Genomic DNA, 15901 nt, shown 5'->3' on the forward strand with positions numbered 1-15901 from the left:
ACAACCCTTATTTTTGTTAGTGATGTAGCCTGTTCTACTGGACTTACCACTCCCCACATCACTCCTGATCAGGGCATACCTAAGAGACGGAGCTCGTCTATAGGCGGGCATGGAAATTCAATAAATTCTGTAACAGAGGGATTGCATTCTTTTAAAATGTACCAATGCTTCCTGGTGATACTTTGTATCTGTTGACTCTGCCTATTATACGGACTAACAAAAAACGTCCGGTCTTTATTCTTACCCTTTTGATCACACTTTTTATTTTATTTTAGTAGGTCCACCCTGTTCAATGCCAACACTTTTTCCATATTTCTCTTAATTAGATCTTTAGGATAATCCCTATTCATAAACAATTTGCCCATCTCTCTAAGCCTCTCTTCCACTAGCGCAGGGTCAGAGACAATTCTTTTTACTTTGAGGAATTGGCTATAAGGGAGTGAATTAAGTAGGGAGACAGGGTGGGCACTCTCATATTTAACCAAATTATTGAGAGCAATAATACGTTTTGAAGCATGTGAAGCATTAGATTGGTCTGAATGCATCAAAACTTAAGGCGCAAATCACATAAGTATGAAGAAGGGGAGACCTCAGTCTGCTTACAATAAACACATTTAATACAGATAGAAAGGTGTTCAGAAATATCAGCTTCTAAAGGGCAAAAAAAAACAAAAGAGCTCTAAGGGAATGAGTATACAATACCCCCTCCTGGGATAAAAGCTATAGCTGGAAGCAACTGGGGATAATCACATTATCGTCCAAGAAAAAACCCCAGGTAGCACAAGAACAGTTTTCTTATACACACAATGTTTATGTACAATGTATAGATGTATACATTTCTATATGCACAAACATATGTGTGTTTGTGTATGTATATATATATATATATATATATATATATATATATATATTTATACCTGTAACCCCTGGGTTCCATGTAGGAGAAGTAGGACTGATAACTGGTCTTATCCTGACCAAAGCTTAAACAAAGGCTTCAATGTCAGGAAGTCTCGTGATACAATTCTGAAAGGGAGGAAATTTAACATTTAAGAGGACTGGCTGATAAACCCTTATTCAGACCATCCTGCAAAAACTGAATTTGAATTCTGAAAAATTTCTTAAGCTAATTCTTAGATTTACACCAGACTTTGTGATAAATAAATGTGTGTTTTAGCAGGCTTTCTGGCTTGAATCAAAGTGTCTATTACTTGATCTGAAAATCCTCTCTGAGACAAAATCAAGTGTTCATTCGGCATGCTTGATGGAAATCAAGTATTCATTTGGCATGCTTGATGACCTTGAGAGAGGGTTTTCCTGAGAGAAAGATGCTTAGACTTGCTGGAGGACATTTGTACCAGATCTGCGTTCCAGGTCCTACACTTGTGGATCTTGTGATCTCACTTAATACTGGGGTAGCTTGTAATTTAAGCGAGAGGTCTATGTCTGGCCTTTTATCAATGATTCATAATCTGGTTGAATACCTCCAGATTCAAAGAAGATTTGCGGGATGAAGGTATACGACTGCGGAAGTCTGCTTCCCAATTGTCCACACATGGAGTGAAATAATGCAATGATGCCATTCTGCCCAAGTCAGAATGCAGGCTCTTTCATTGCTAAGCAGGTTTGAGTACCGTCACCATCCTCCTTGCTGGAGGCAAAAGGTTGACTAAGGAATCATGAGAAAGTTGGGTAGATTAAAGCTCGGTTGTGTGGGATGTTTTGCCTCCTTCTGTAGGACTGGACTTTTATCACACATGTGATGGCTCATGGACTCTCACCATCTTCTGAAAGAAAACATGCTGGCTAATTTCTAATTTTGTTTTTTATTACATATAGAACAAGGGGCATATAAATAATAAGATGCTCACAATGGAGGAGAGTTTACTATATCTTTACCTTCAAAAGGACAAAATAGCTACAGTGGATATAAAAAGTCTACACGCCCTTATGAAATTGCAACTTTTTTTTTTATTTAAACACAGAAATAAACAACAAAGCAAATGTCAGACTTTTTACATATATAAGTTGATCTTCCAACAAACAAAAATCCATAGAAAAAAAACAAGTAGTTAATTGTCACGTACCTTGCTGACATATACCTGTTTAGTGAGGACAGCTACATGGGTCTTCCAGTTATTAGTGCTGAAGCTTTACCTTTTAGCCACAGGTAGACTTCAGCTATTACAAATACATACAGAAAGTGCTCTCTCAGAAATAAACAGCAGCTCAGCTCATAGTTGTTCTATGGCGATTTACTACCTGGGAGCAGCCTCTTTTAGCCCAATTGTGCTTCAGCTATTATCTCAGTTATTTTTCATGTTAGTTCTTTTGTTTTTTGGACTCTCTGGCTACACCTACCTGCTGGCTGCAGCTGATCTGCAATTAACTCCAGTCCATAAATACCCAGCACTTCTTGTATTGTGATCCCATTTATTAGATTCATTTTCTGGGTGTGTTGTTCTTGTGTTTACTACTGGCATTTTCTTTGTGAATTTTTGCCTGATTCATGACTACTCTCCTGCCTGCAGAATGTGTACTTTCCTGCCAGATTGTGTTTTGACCCCTACCTGTCTTCAATAATTCTCCTGGATCCTGATTTTGTGCCACACTGCCTTGTTGTTGTTGACTTTGCTTGCCTGACCACCTCTTTGCCTTATCCCTCAGCCTCAGTTTCTCAAATGACTTTACCAAAAGCTTGGGGACCTCTCCACCTGACACCAACTAGTGGCCAGGCAATAGCGGAGGGAGAACCTTGTGGCTGGTACCTTACAGTTAATTATTAGGAACATTTTAAATAAAATAAAAAAATATATATATATAACACTAATACTTTGAAGAAGCACCTTTTGCATTTATTACAACTCTTTGTGAATAAGTAAATGGGATTGGGGACAATTCAAAGACTTTGATTTTCCTTTTCTGAAGCCATTCCTTGGTCATGTTGGAATATGAAATTCCCTTTCATCTTCATCTTTCTGACAGAGGCCAGCAGGTTTTGTGCCAAAATATCTTGATATTTGGAGCTATTCATTACTCCATCTATCTTGACAAGAGCCCCTGATCCAGCTGAAGAGAAGCAGTCCCAAAGCAGGTGCTACCACCACCTTGCTTCATAGTCAGTATGGTGTTCCTTGGAGGATACGTTTTTTGGCTTTGCTTTTGCGTTTACAGTTCAACTTTTGTCTCGTCAGGCCGTAACACATTTTCCCATGTAGTTTGGGATGACTGAATTCATTTTTGTAAGAAAGTATTTCTTTCTTGCCAACCTACCCCATAGCCCAGACATGTGCCAAATACCAGAGATGGTGGCCGCATGCAAAAAGGGACTGGTACATGCCAGATATTACTGTAGCTCCTTCAGGGTTCCTGTTGGCCTTTTGGTAGCTCCCCTGATAAGTTTCTTCCTCGTCCTTTCATCAGCTTTGGAGGGTTGTCCTGATCTTTGCAATGTCTCTGTGGTGCCACCTTTTCTCCATTTATTGATGATGGGTTTGACAATCCTTAATGGTTTATCCAGTGCCTTCCATATTCTTTTATATTCCTTTTCTGATTGGTGCTTTTCAACTATTTACTCTTGCCATTTCTTTGGCAACTCTTTGCACACCAATGTGCTCCCATTAAGAGGCTACCCCCAAACAATCAAGCAAATCCTAGAGCAACCACTGACTTTGGTAATTTTCATTGGCAGCTGTATTTACTGTGTGCCGACTTATGCAATCAGTGTGTTGTATTTTTTTATTTTTATTTAAAATGATTCCAATTACCTATTTGTTTTGGGGGTTTTTCCTCTGTATTTGTTTTGTTAGAAAATCAAATTACAGATGGAAAAAGTCTGACATTTAAATTATTTCTGTCTTTACATTTTAAAAATCTGCAATTTCACAAGTGCGTGTAGACTCTTTTTCTAAACTATACAAGGATTGAAGATAAGGGCATACAATAAAAAAAAAAAATTAAAAAATAAAATGCATTTTTTGAGGAAATAGGTTCTATTTAAGATACATTATAATCTCAAGGTTATTCATCTTGAAATATAGATTAGGTTTTAATTACATAACAAGATGCTGTATATTAATGGCTATAATGTTTTGTGGTTTTTTTTTGGTGAATTAGTTTCTGCAGAAATAATAATGCTTCTTCACAGCCAAATCTTTATAAAATAATCATACAGAGTTGAGAAATAGACCTTAAAGGGACATAATCATGAAAGAAAACATTTTGGTTTCAGTCAGAGCATATCATTTTCAGATTTACTTCCTTTATCAAATTTGCTTCATTCTTTTGGTATCCTTTGTTGAAGGAGAGCAATGCTCTACCGGGCCAAGCTAAACACAATGGGTGAGACAGTGACAAGCAGCTAGCTTACAGTAGTGCATTGCTTCTGTGCTTACCTATGTATGCTTTTCAACAATGGATACCAAGAGAACAAAGGACATTAGATAAGAGAAGTAAATTGGTAGATTGTTAAAAATTACATATTTGCTTCTTAATCATGAAAGTTTATTTTTTACTTTACTGTCACTTTAATGCCATTGCTCCCCTGTAAATCTATGTACACAGAATCAACCCATAGAAGTTCATGGAATTGTAGATTGTTTGAAGTGGAATAGATCTGCACAAGGACCTAAGTGTGAAGAGGGAGGGGCAAGCATTAAAACTAAAATATAATCTTATTGTTTTAATTAAATAAAAGTATTTACATTTTTATTATTACGGTAATGGTTATTTTTCTTTAGTTTAATAAAATTATTTAAATTGTTATTATTAAGGAAATCATTATTTTTCTCCTTCCAATAAAATACAGGTGAAAAGTAGATCAAATATGAATGATTAACCTATTAAACTTGAGATAGTTCACGTCCCAATAATTTTATTCATTTCAATGATCTATCTATGTATATCTAATGATACGTGCCTAAATCAGTAATGGTCTGATATAACCGGAAAAATAATCTAAAAAGTTATTATTCTAAAAATAAAACCATGATTTAAATTGGTCTAACAGACTAGTGATTTAAATTTTGATTTACATCATGATTTCAATCAAATCCACCTTGATTTATATTAACAATAGGCACTAATATGTAGGGGTAAATTTACTAGTGTGCAGACGGACATGATACGACAGCATACGCTGTCGGCATTTATCATTGCACCAGAGGTGGCGGACAAGTTAAGGACCGCTGCTTCTTAACTTCCGCTTCAGGCTAAACTGAAGCGGAGTGGGTCGGAAGCAGCATCCGCTGCTTCATAAATCGACCCCGTAGAATTAAATTGTTTATATATGTTTTATTCCCAATAGTGATTATTTTTTCTTGTGCCATTTTTATTTTTTTCCATTATTCTTTGGGTCCATTGATCAAACTAAACAGTGTATGTTTAGTGAGATACCTATGGAGTACAGTTTTTTTTCTGGAACAATGATTTCATTATGTTTATCATGAACTGTATTTTCCTTTGTGAGTATTACTATAATAAAGAACTATCGCCTAGATTACGAGTTTTGCTGTAACAGGGGTGCGGTGCTAACTTGCAGTTTATTCTCACCGCTCACTTACCTGCAGCGCTGGTATTACAGGTTTTTATCAACCCGGCGTTAACAGGCAAAAAGTGAGCGTAGAGCAAAATTGAGCTCCACACTGCACTCCAATACCAACGCTCCTTTAGTGTGCGGTGAGCTGTTTATACGTGCTCGTGCACGACTTCCCCATAGGCATCAATAGGGAGACCCGGCTGAGAAAAAGTCTAACACCTGCAAAAAAGCCGCGTAAAGCTCAGTAATGCAGCCCCATTGATTCCTATGGGAAAACACATTTTATGTTTACACCTAACACCCTAACATGAACCCCGAGTCTAAACACCCCTAATCTTTAACTTATTAACCCCTAATCTGCCACCCCCGACATCACAGACACCTACATTATATTTATTAACCCCTAATCTGCCGCTCCGGACATCGCCGCCACCTACATTATACTTATTAACCCCTAATCTGCTGCCCCCAACATCGCTGACACCTACATTATATTTATTAACCCCTAATCTCCCTCCCCAATGTCTCTCCCTCCCCCAATTTCGCCGCAACCTACCTACATTTATTAACCCCTAATCTGCCGCGCCCAATGTAACCGTCACTATTCTAAATTTATTAACCCCTAAACCTAAGTCTAACCCTAACCCCCCATAATTTAAATATAATTTAAATAAATCTAAAATTACTATCATTAACTAAATTATTCCTATTTAAAACTAAATACCTATAAAATAAACCCTAAGCTAGCTACAATATAACTAATAGTTACATTGTATCTAGCTTAGGGTTTATTTTTATTTTACAGGCAAGTTTGTATTTATTTTAACTAGGTAGAATAGTTACTAAATAGTTATTAAAATAAAAACTAACCTAAGTTACACTAACATCTAACACTACACTACAATTAAATAAATTACCTAATGAAATACACTTAAGTAAATCAAATACAATTAGCTAAATTACAAAAAGAACACACTAAATTACAGAAAATAAAAAACAAATTAAAAAATCTTTAAACTAATTACACCTAATCTAGTAGCCCTATCAAAATAAAAAAGCCCACCCAAAATACAAAAAACCTAGCCTAACCTTAAAAGGGTCTTTTGCTGGACATTGCCCCCAAGAAATCAGCTCTTTTACCAGCAAAAAAAATACAAACACCCCTCAACAGTAAAACCCACCACCCACACAACCAACCCCCCCCCCCCTCCAATAAAACCCTAACTAAAAAACCTAGGCTCCCCATTGCCCTGAAAAGGGCATTTGGATGGGCATTGTCCTTAAAAGGGCATTTAGCTCTATTGCGGCCCAAAGCCCTAACCTAAAAATAAAGCCCACCCAATACACTCTTAAAAAATCCTAACACTAACCCCCAAAGATCCACTTACCGGGAGAAGTCTTCATCCAAGCGGCAAGATGTCCTCAACAAAGCCGGCAGAAGTGGTCCTCCAGACAGGCAGAAGTGGTCCTCCAGACGGGCAGAAGTCTTAATCCAGACGACATCTTCTATCCTCCTCCTTCCGATGCGGAGCGGGACCATCTTCAAGACATCCGGCGCGGAGCATCCTCTTCCAGCAATGACTACCCGACGAATGAAGGTACCTTTAAATGACGTCATCCAAAATGGCGTCCCTTAGATTCCGATTGGCTGATAGAATTCTCTCAGCCAATCGGAATTAACTTTGAAAAAATCCTATTGGCTGATGCAATCAGCTAATAGGATCGAGCTTGCATTCTATTGGCTGATTGGAACAGCCAATAGAATGTGAGCTCAATCCTATTGGCTGATTGGAACAGCCAATAGGATTTTTTCTACCTTAATTCCGATTGGCTGATAGAATTCTATCAGTCAATCGGAATTTAAGGGACGCCATCTTTAATGACATCACTTAAAGGTACCTTCATTCGTTGGGTAGTCATCACTGGAAGAGGATGCTCCGTGCCGGATGTCTTGAAGATGGACCCGCTCCGCGTCGGAAGGATGAAGATTAAAGATGCTGTCTGGATGAAGACTTCTGCCTGTCTGGAGAACCACTTCTGCCTGTCTGGAGGACCACTTCTGCCCGTCTGGAGGACCACTTCTGCCGACTTCGTTGAGGACATCTTGCCGCTGTAAAATAAAAATAAACCATAAGATAAATACAATGTAACTATTAGTTATATTGTAGCTAGCTTAGGGTTTAATTTATAGGTAAGTATTTAGTTTTAAATATGAATAATTTAGGTAATGATAGAAATTTTATTTAAATTTATTTTAATTATATTTAAGTTAGGGGGTATTAGGGTTAGACTTAGGTTTAAAGGGTTAATAAATTTAGAATAGTGGTGGCAACGTTGGGGTCGGCAGATTAGGGGTTAATAAGTATAATGTAGGTGGCGCCGATGTTGGGGGCAGCAGATTAGGGGTTAATAGGTATAATGTAGGTGGCAGCGATGTTAGGGGCGGTAGATTAGGGGTTAATAATATTTAACTAGTGTTTGCGAGGCGGGAGTGCGGCGGTTTAGGGGTTAATATGTTTATTCTAGTGGCGGCGATGTCTAGAGCGGCAGATTAGGGGTTAATAATTTTATTTTAGTGTTTGCTATGCGTGAGGGCCTCGGTTTAGGGGTTAATAGGTTGTTTATGGGTGTTAGTGTACTTTTTAGCACTTTAGTTATGAGTTTTATGCTACAGCTTTGTAGTGTAAAACTCATAACTACTGACTTTAAAATGCGTTAGGAATCTGGGTGGTAGAGGGTGTACCGCTCACTTTTTGGCCTCCCAGGACAGACTCGTAATACCGGCGCTATGCATGTCCCATTGAAAAAAGCCTTTACGAAATTTACGTAAGTTAGTTTGCGGTAAGGGCAAAAAAGTGTGCGGTTCCCCTAAACTTGCAAGACTCGTAATACCAGCGGGCGTAAAAAAGCAGCGTTAGGACCTGTTAACGCTGCTTTTTCACCTTACCGCAAAACTCGTAATCTAGCCGTATGATATTATATGAATAGCTGTGTTATATTATGTTTTTGCTTTTTCCCCTTTTTTTATTTTTCTTGTTCTGGCACATTTTTGTATAAGTAACTCTTTGGGTTTACTCCCTAGCTCAGTATCCAGGGATAGCCGCCTGCCTATCATATGTCGGGAGGAGGCATCACAGGACGAGACGTATGATGCCAGTGAGGAAGTTGAATATAGCAGTGAACCCAGCCTTCTTTGCTCTGAAATGTGAGTACTGAAAATATCAGAGGAGCAAGATAGTATAATAAATATAACTTAGCACTCATAAAATATTTTACTGACATTTATAGCGCCAATATCAATGTTTTTAAAAACCATACAGTATTTATCAAAACTGTATCAAGTGCCACTTTCCCTGTTATGTTTTAAAAATATGTATAACCTACTACTTAAACAATTAAAATAAATGTCATTTTACAATCAAATTATAGCAATAAGAAATATGCAGTTCTCCCGTATTACAAGTCACGGCGGTATAGCTATAGCATTTTAGCCTTTACGCAACTCTCCATTCCGCATTCAAAAAATGGCTGTGGAGTGTGGAATTTTCATTGCGCCTGTATTACAGGTTGTGCGGTTCGAATATAACACTAGCATTATAGCTTAAACCCCTGCAATCCATTCAGCGATCAGAGACCAGTAGTTATGGATTTTGCGAAACAAAAATGTTATACAAAACATAACAAAAATGTTACAAAGTACACTAACACCCATAAACTACCTATTAACCCCTAAACCACCTTCCCCCTGCATCGCAAATACTATATTAAACTTATTTACCCCTCATCCGCTACCCACCAACATAGCCAACACTAAATAAACCTATTAACCCCTAAACCGCCGATCCCCCACATCGCCAACACTAAATAAACATATTAACATATTAACCCCTAAACCGCCAGCCCCCCACATTGCTACTACAAAAAAAAACTATTAACCCCTAAACCACTGGCCCCCCACATCACCAACACTAAACTAAACCTATTAACCCCTAAAACGCCGCCCCACCACATTGCTTAACACTAAAATAAACTATTAACCCCTAAACCTAACACGCCCTAACTTTAAATTAAACTTACAATATAACTATCTTAAAATAAATAAAAACTTACCTGTGAAAAAAACAACCTAAATTAACCTATTACTATTTTAAAAAAATAAACTATAAATGAAAAAAAATTACAATATTAAAAAATCCTAACACTACGAAAAAAGTAAAAAAACCTAACATTACAAAAAAAAAACTAAAATTACAAAAATTTAACATAATCTAACATTACAAAAACTAAAAAAAATCTAAGATTAAAAAAAATAATAAACAAAATTATCCAAAATAATAATAATTAAACCTAATCTAATACCCCTATAAAAACAAAAAAGCCACCCCAAAATAAAATCACCCCCTAATCTAACAATAAACTACTAATAGCCCTTAAAAGGGCCTTTTGTAGGGCATTGCCCTAAGTTAAACAGCTCTTTCACCTACAAAAAATACAAAGTATCACCTAAAAGTAAACCCCCCACCCAACCAAACCCCCAAAATAAAAAAACTCAGAAAATCTACTTTTTTAATATTGTGATTAAGTTTTTTTTTATTTTTATTTTATTTTAAAAAAATTAAATAGTAATATTAGGTTAATTTATAGTTTCATTTTAGGTTGTTTTTTTTCCCACAGGTAAGGTTTTATATATTTTAAGATAGTTATATTGTAAGTTTAATTTAAAGATAAGGGGGTGTTAGGTTTAGGGGTTAATAGTTTAATTTAGTGTTTTTCAATGTGGGGGGCCGCCGGTTTAGGGTTTAATATGTTTAGTTTAGTGTTGGCGATGTGGGGGGGCGGCGTTTAGGGGTTAATAACTTTAATTAGTGTCCGCAATATCGGGGGGCGGAGGATTAGGGGTATTTAGACTAGGGGTTTATGTTAGGGTGTTAGATTTATATATAACTTTATTTTCCCCATAGACATCAATGGAGTTGCGTTATAGTGATCACCATTCCGTGATCACAGTTTTTTTCTAACACTTTCTCTCCATTGATGTCTATGGGGAAAACGAGCACGAGCACGTCAAGTCAGGCCTTGGCTTTTGTGCGGTATGGAGCTTAACACACCATATCGCACAACAAAAGAAGTTTTTTCTGTAACTTGTAATGGCAGCGCTATGGAAAGTGCAATACTGCTCATTTTTTTGCGTTATAAACGTACCGAGTTTAGCGCACAACTTGTAATCTTGTAATCTTGGTGATTATTAATAAAATTAATAAAAATTATAATAGTATATAGAGTATATTTAACAACTATGATTTATTTATTATAGTAAATGTAACCTAATATTGGCTAGATTACAAGTGGATCACTATTTATCACTCCCTCTCCCATACTTACTGCGCTCACCCTCTTCTTTTTGCGTGTGTAGGGTACTGCACGTATTACAAGTTGAAAGTGAAAAGGTGTTGCTTACGTTAAATTCAATTGTGCTCGAGCGAACGCGTTTACTTTCAACTTGTAATGCATGCACTGCTGCCAACGAGCAAAAACAGTCACAGTAAACCCAATATCGCTTGCGCACATTATTATTATTATCGGTTATTTTTAGAGCGCAACATATTCCGCAGCGCTAACATATTCCGCTCAGTTAGCATACCACTCGTAATCTGGCCCTATATGAGTAATCAAAGTTTTTGTGCAGATGATGTACATCATCTTTAAATATACATTATATACATTTTATACATATATACAAGTAACAGAATATGAATTTAAAAGGCAAAGTATTGAATAATAAAAGTTTTATTATCATAAAGGAAATCTTATTGCAATAAAATGGCCAACCATACATTGCCATTGTCCCCACATAATAAAGTCCAAAATAACAAATTTATAAATTTAGTTTTTGATTACCTGGTAAATTAATTTCTTTCATGCTGGTGAGAGTCCACAAACCATCATATATGCGATTAAATGTCAGTCCATAGGAGGCATGCAAAAAAATACCCAACATGCCAAGAGCTTTTTATCCCTCGCACTTTCCTGTATATCTTAGTCTAACAGAGCCAAGAAAAGGAGAATAACAGAAAAGCAGGACAGGACAACGCACAGTAAATGAGGTGCAAAGTAGACCTGTCACCAACTAAGATTACGAGAAGAGCGTTAATTGTAGCACGCAAGCAATATGTGGTATTTCTCTGCTTTTTCTATGCAAAATAAATAGTGTACGTATTATGAGTTAAAAGTAAACAGGTTCACTTGTGAGCAATCAAATTCTGGTTAACTGTTATGCAAAACAAAAAAGTTGCACAAAACAAATCAAAAGCTCATATTAACACTGTCTGATAAAAATTATTTTTTCAGCTAAAAAGTTGGGGGGGAGCCTGCATAGGGCTTTAAAAAATAGAGGTGTGTGTACTTCATGTGCAAGAGCACAGTGTTATCTATATGAAATACGTGAATGAACACCCTCTAGTGGTGAAAAACTGTTAAAATGCATTCTGATAAGAGGTGGCCTTCAAGCTCTAAGAAATTAGCATATGAACCTCCTAGGTTAAGCTTTCGACTAAGAATACCAAGAGAACAAAGCAACATTGGTGATAAAAGTAAATTGGAAAATTGTTTAAAATTACATGCTCTATCTGAATCATGAAAGTTTATTTTGGCCTAGACTGTCCCTTTAACTAGCGTGAGGTTTTGAGGTATTCACCCCTTCCTCAGACAAATACAAAGTGAGCAGTGAAAATATTTATACAGATACAAAGTCAAAAACGTGACTTTGTATCTGTATAAATATTTTCAGTGCTCACTTTGTATTTGTCTGAGGATAAGGTGAATACCTCGAAACGTCACTTACAAACCAGAGAGTTCTATCTAGAATTCCATCAGCCAATCGGAATTAAGGTAGAAAAATCCAATCAGCCAATAGGATTGAGCTTGCATTCTATTGGCTGATTGGAATAGCCAATAGAATGCCAGCTCAATCCTATTGGCTGATTGCATCAGCCAATCGGATTTTTTCTACCTTAATTCCGATTGGCTGATAGAATTCTATCAGCCAATCATAATCTATTGGACGCCATCTTGGATGACGTCATTTAAAGGATCCTTCATTCAGTAAGAAGACTCCGGATGAAGAGGATGCTCCACGTCGGATGTCTTGAAGACGGAGCCGCTCCGTGTTGGATGGATGAAGATAGAAGATGCCGTCTGGATGAAGACTTCTGCCCGTCTGGAGGACCACTTCGCCCGGCTTGGATGAAGACTTCTCCCGGCTTTGTTGAGGACTTCGGCGCGGTTGGATGAAGACTTCTGCTGCTTCCTTGAGGATGGATGTCCGGTCTTTAGAACAGTAAGTTGATCTTCAGGGGTTAGTGTTAGGTTTTTTTAAGGGTGTATTGGGTGGGTTTATTTTTTAGATTAGGGACTTTGGGTCGCAATAGAGCTAAATGCCCTTTTAAGGGCAATGCCCATACAAATGCCCTTTTCAGGGCAATGGGGAGCTTAGGTTTTTTTAGTTAGTATTTTATTTGGGGGGTTGGTTGTGTGGGTGGTGGGTTTTACTGTTGGGGGTTGTGTGTATTTTTGTTTACAGGTAAAAGAGCTGATTTCTTTGGGGCAATGCCCCGCAAAAGGCCCTTTTAAGGGCTATTGATAGTTTAGTTTAGGCTAGGTTTTTTTTATTTTGGGGGGCGTTTTTTTATTTTGATAGAGCTCTTAGATTAGGTGTAATTAGTTTAAAGATCTGTAATTTGTTTTTTATTTTCTGTAATTTAGTGTTTGTTTGTTTGTTTTTGTGATTTAGCTAATTTAATTTATTTAATTGTATTTAATTTAGTTAATTTATTTAATTGTAGTATAGTGTTAGGTGTTATTGTAACTTAGGTTAGGTTTTATTTTACAGGTCAATTTGTATTTATTTTAGCTAGGTTAATAGTTAATAACTATTTAATAACTATTCTACCTAGTTAAAATAAATACAAACTTGCCTGTAAAATAAAAATAAACCCTAAGATAGCTAAAATGTAACTATTAGTTATATTGTAGCTAGCTTAGGCTTTATTTTATAGGTAAGTATTTAGTTTTAAATAGGAATAATGTAGTTAATTATAGTAATTTTATTTAGATTTATTTAAATTAGATTTAAGTTAGGGGGGGTTAGGGTTAGACTTAGGTTTAGGGGTTAATAAATTTAATATAGTGGCGGCGACGTTGGGGCGGTAGATTAGGGGTTAATAAGTGTAGATAGGTTGCAGCAACATTGGGGGCGGCAGATTAGGGGTTAATAAATATAATGTAGGTGTCAGCAATGTTGGGATCAACAGATTAGGGGTTCATAAGTATAATGTAGGTGGTGGCGGTGTCCGGAACGGCAGATTAGAGGTTAATAAATATAATGCAGGTGGCGGCGATGTCGGGGGCGGCAGATTAGGGGTTAATAAGTGTAAGATTAGGGGTGTTTAGACTTGGGGTTCATGTTAGGGTGTTAGGTGTAAACATAAAATGTGTTTCCCCATAGGAATCAATGGGGCTGCGTTACTGAGTTTGACGCTGCTTTTTTGCAGGTGTTAGACTTTTTCTCAGCTCTCCCCATTGATGTCTATGGGGAAATCGTGCACAAGCATGTACGACCAGCTCACCACTGACTTGAAGTGAGATATGGAGCAAAATTTTGCTCTACGCTCACTTCTTGTCTTTTAACGCCGGGTTTCTGAAAACCCGTAATACCAGCGCTGCATGCAAGTGAATGGTGAGAAAAAACTGCTCGATAGCACCACATAGCTCCTAACGCAAAACTCGTAATCTCGCCGAATGTTTGGCTTCCATGTGAACAAGGCCTCAATTTGGGGCTGAAACATTATGGATATTGAGCATTTGGATATGCATTAAAGGTGTTGTTATACTACTCTGAGTCCCTACTTTTATTTGGAAATCGTGTTGTATTATAACCGGGTCCGGATTCTTATATATATATATATATAAGAAAAGGAGACGCACTCGCCGGGTCTTAACAAATGATGTGTTTAATCCACCAGTGACGTTTCGGGGTAGTAAGCCCCGTCCTCAGACCAATAAAATATATACATACATTGCAGACTTATATTACCTTACCCTCCACCAAGATTCTATGCCGGAAGTGTCCACAGCGTTCCCCCTGCGCCACTGCGCAGAACCGGGGGTAGTCATGGCAACCGGAATCAACAATACTCACAATCTGACATCAGACACCGGGTCCTACGGACACTCCCATCTGCACTGTAAGTGCCAAGGGAAGCCGTAAGAGCCGGGTAGCATTATACAGGGCTAATAACAATTCTGCTGGAGAAAAATAACAACAACACATTAGTCGAAACATTTGGCAATAGTATCCCAAGATCAAAGTATTCAATATATCAGACAATTTGTAATCTGACTAAAGTTTATATTTCTAATACAACATGAATATATAAGTGATCTAGAAATAAATCTGTAAATAAGCCATCAATTGATCATCAACAATTTTTGTGAACAGTTTTTTATAGGAAACAGTGCCAATCTAAATTTACATTTAGCCCATTCGGCGTTATAGTATTCAATGTATAGATCCATCTGGATTCTTTTTGTAGAAGTAGTTTGGCCCTGTCTCCCCCTCTATTGGGCCTGGGAACGTGATCAATGATGACATAACGTAAGTTGGACACCGCATGGCCAGCCTGCGCAAAATGTCTGGCCACAGGTTGGTCAGATTGTTTTTTATCAATGGCTGCTCTGATTGCAGTGCGATGGTTGGCCATGCGGGTCCGCAGGTCATCAATTGTTTTGCCCACGTAGTATAACCCACAGGGGCAATGAATCAAATAGACAACATATTCAGTGGTACAAGTAACACAATGTCTTATGTAGAATTTTTTGTTGGTATGTGGGTGTACAAAGAACTTGGTAGCACTGAGTCCACTACATGTAGTGCATCCAAGACATTTAAAGCAGCCTGGTTTTGAACGTTTTAGCCATGTTGTTTTCGTATAACAGTCAATCGGATCCACCTTGACAAGAATGTCCCGAATGGATCTAGATCTTTTAAAGCAGACTCTAGGTGGTCCCATATTGACAAAAGGTAAAGTCTGGTCAGACTGCACAATTTCCCAGTCCTTCCTTAATACTGCTGGTAAATTCTGTTTGTCCACAATGTATGTTGTCACATATGTCATCCTGTCGGTATCCGCTGTCCTGGTCGTTGCGCGTAGGGCTTCTTCTTGTGGCAGATCCCAGAATTGTTCCAGATGTTTATTTAAACAGATACCTCTGGGATACCTTTGGAGCACTTTTTGATATCTACAAAAAATAATTAAAAAAAATGCATCTTTGGAGCAGATTTGCAAAGCTGCAACAGATCTTCTCTTCAAG

At 37.4% G+C, this 15901-nt stretch overlaps 1 protein-coding gene across 1 annotated transcript in view; it reads left to right on the forward strand.

The window, feature by feature from the left end:
* CACNA1C (calcium voltage-gated channel subunit alpha1 C) overlaps nt 1-15901 on the forward strand; it is a 1426303-nt gene that overhangs the window by 1319002 nt on the left and 91400 nt on the right. The window contains 1 exon segment of the mRNA XM_053719677.1: nt 8616-8738. Coding sequence (XP_053575652.1) covers nt 8616-8738 — 123 coding nt within the window.

This window comes from Bombina bombina, chromosome 6 (genome assembly GCF_027579735.1).
Source record: "Bombina bombina isolate aBomBom1 chromosome 6, aBomBom1.pri, whole genome shotgun sequence".
Lineage (NCBI taxonomy): Eukaryota > Metazoa > Chordata > Amphibia > Anura > Bombinatoridae > Bombina > Bombina bombina.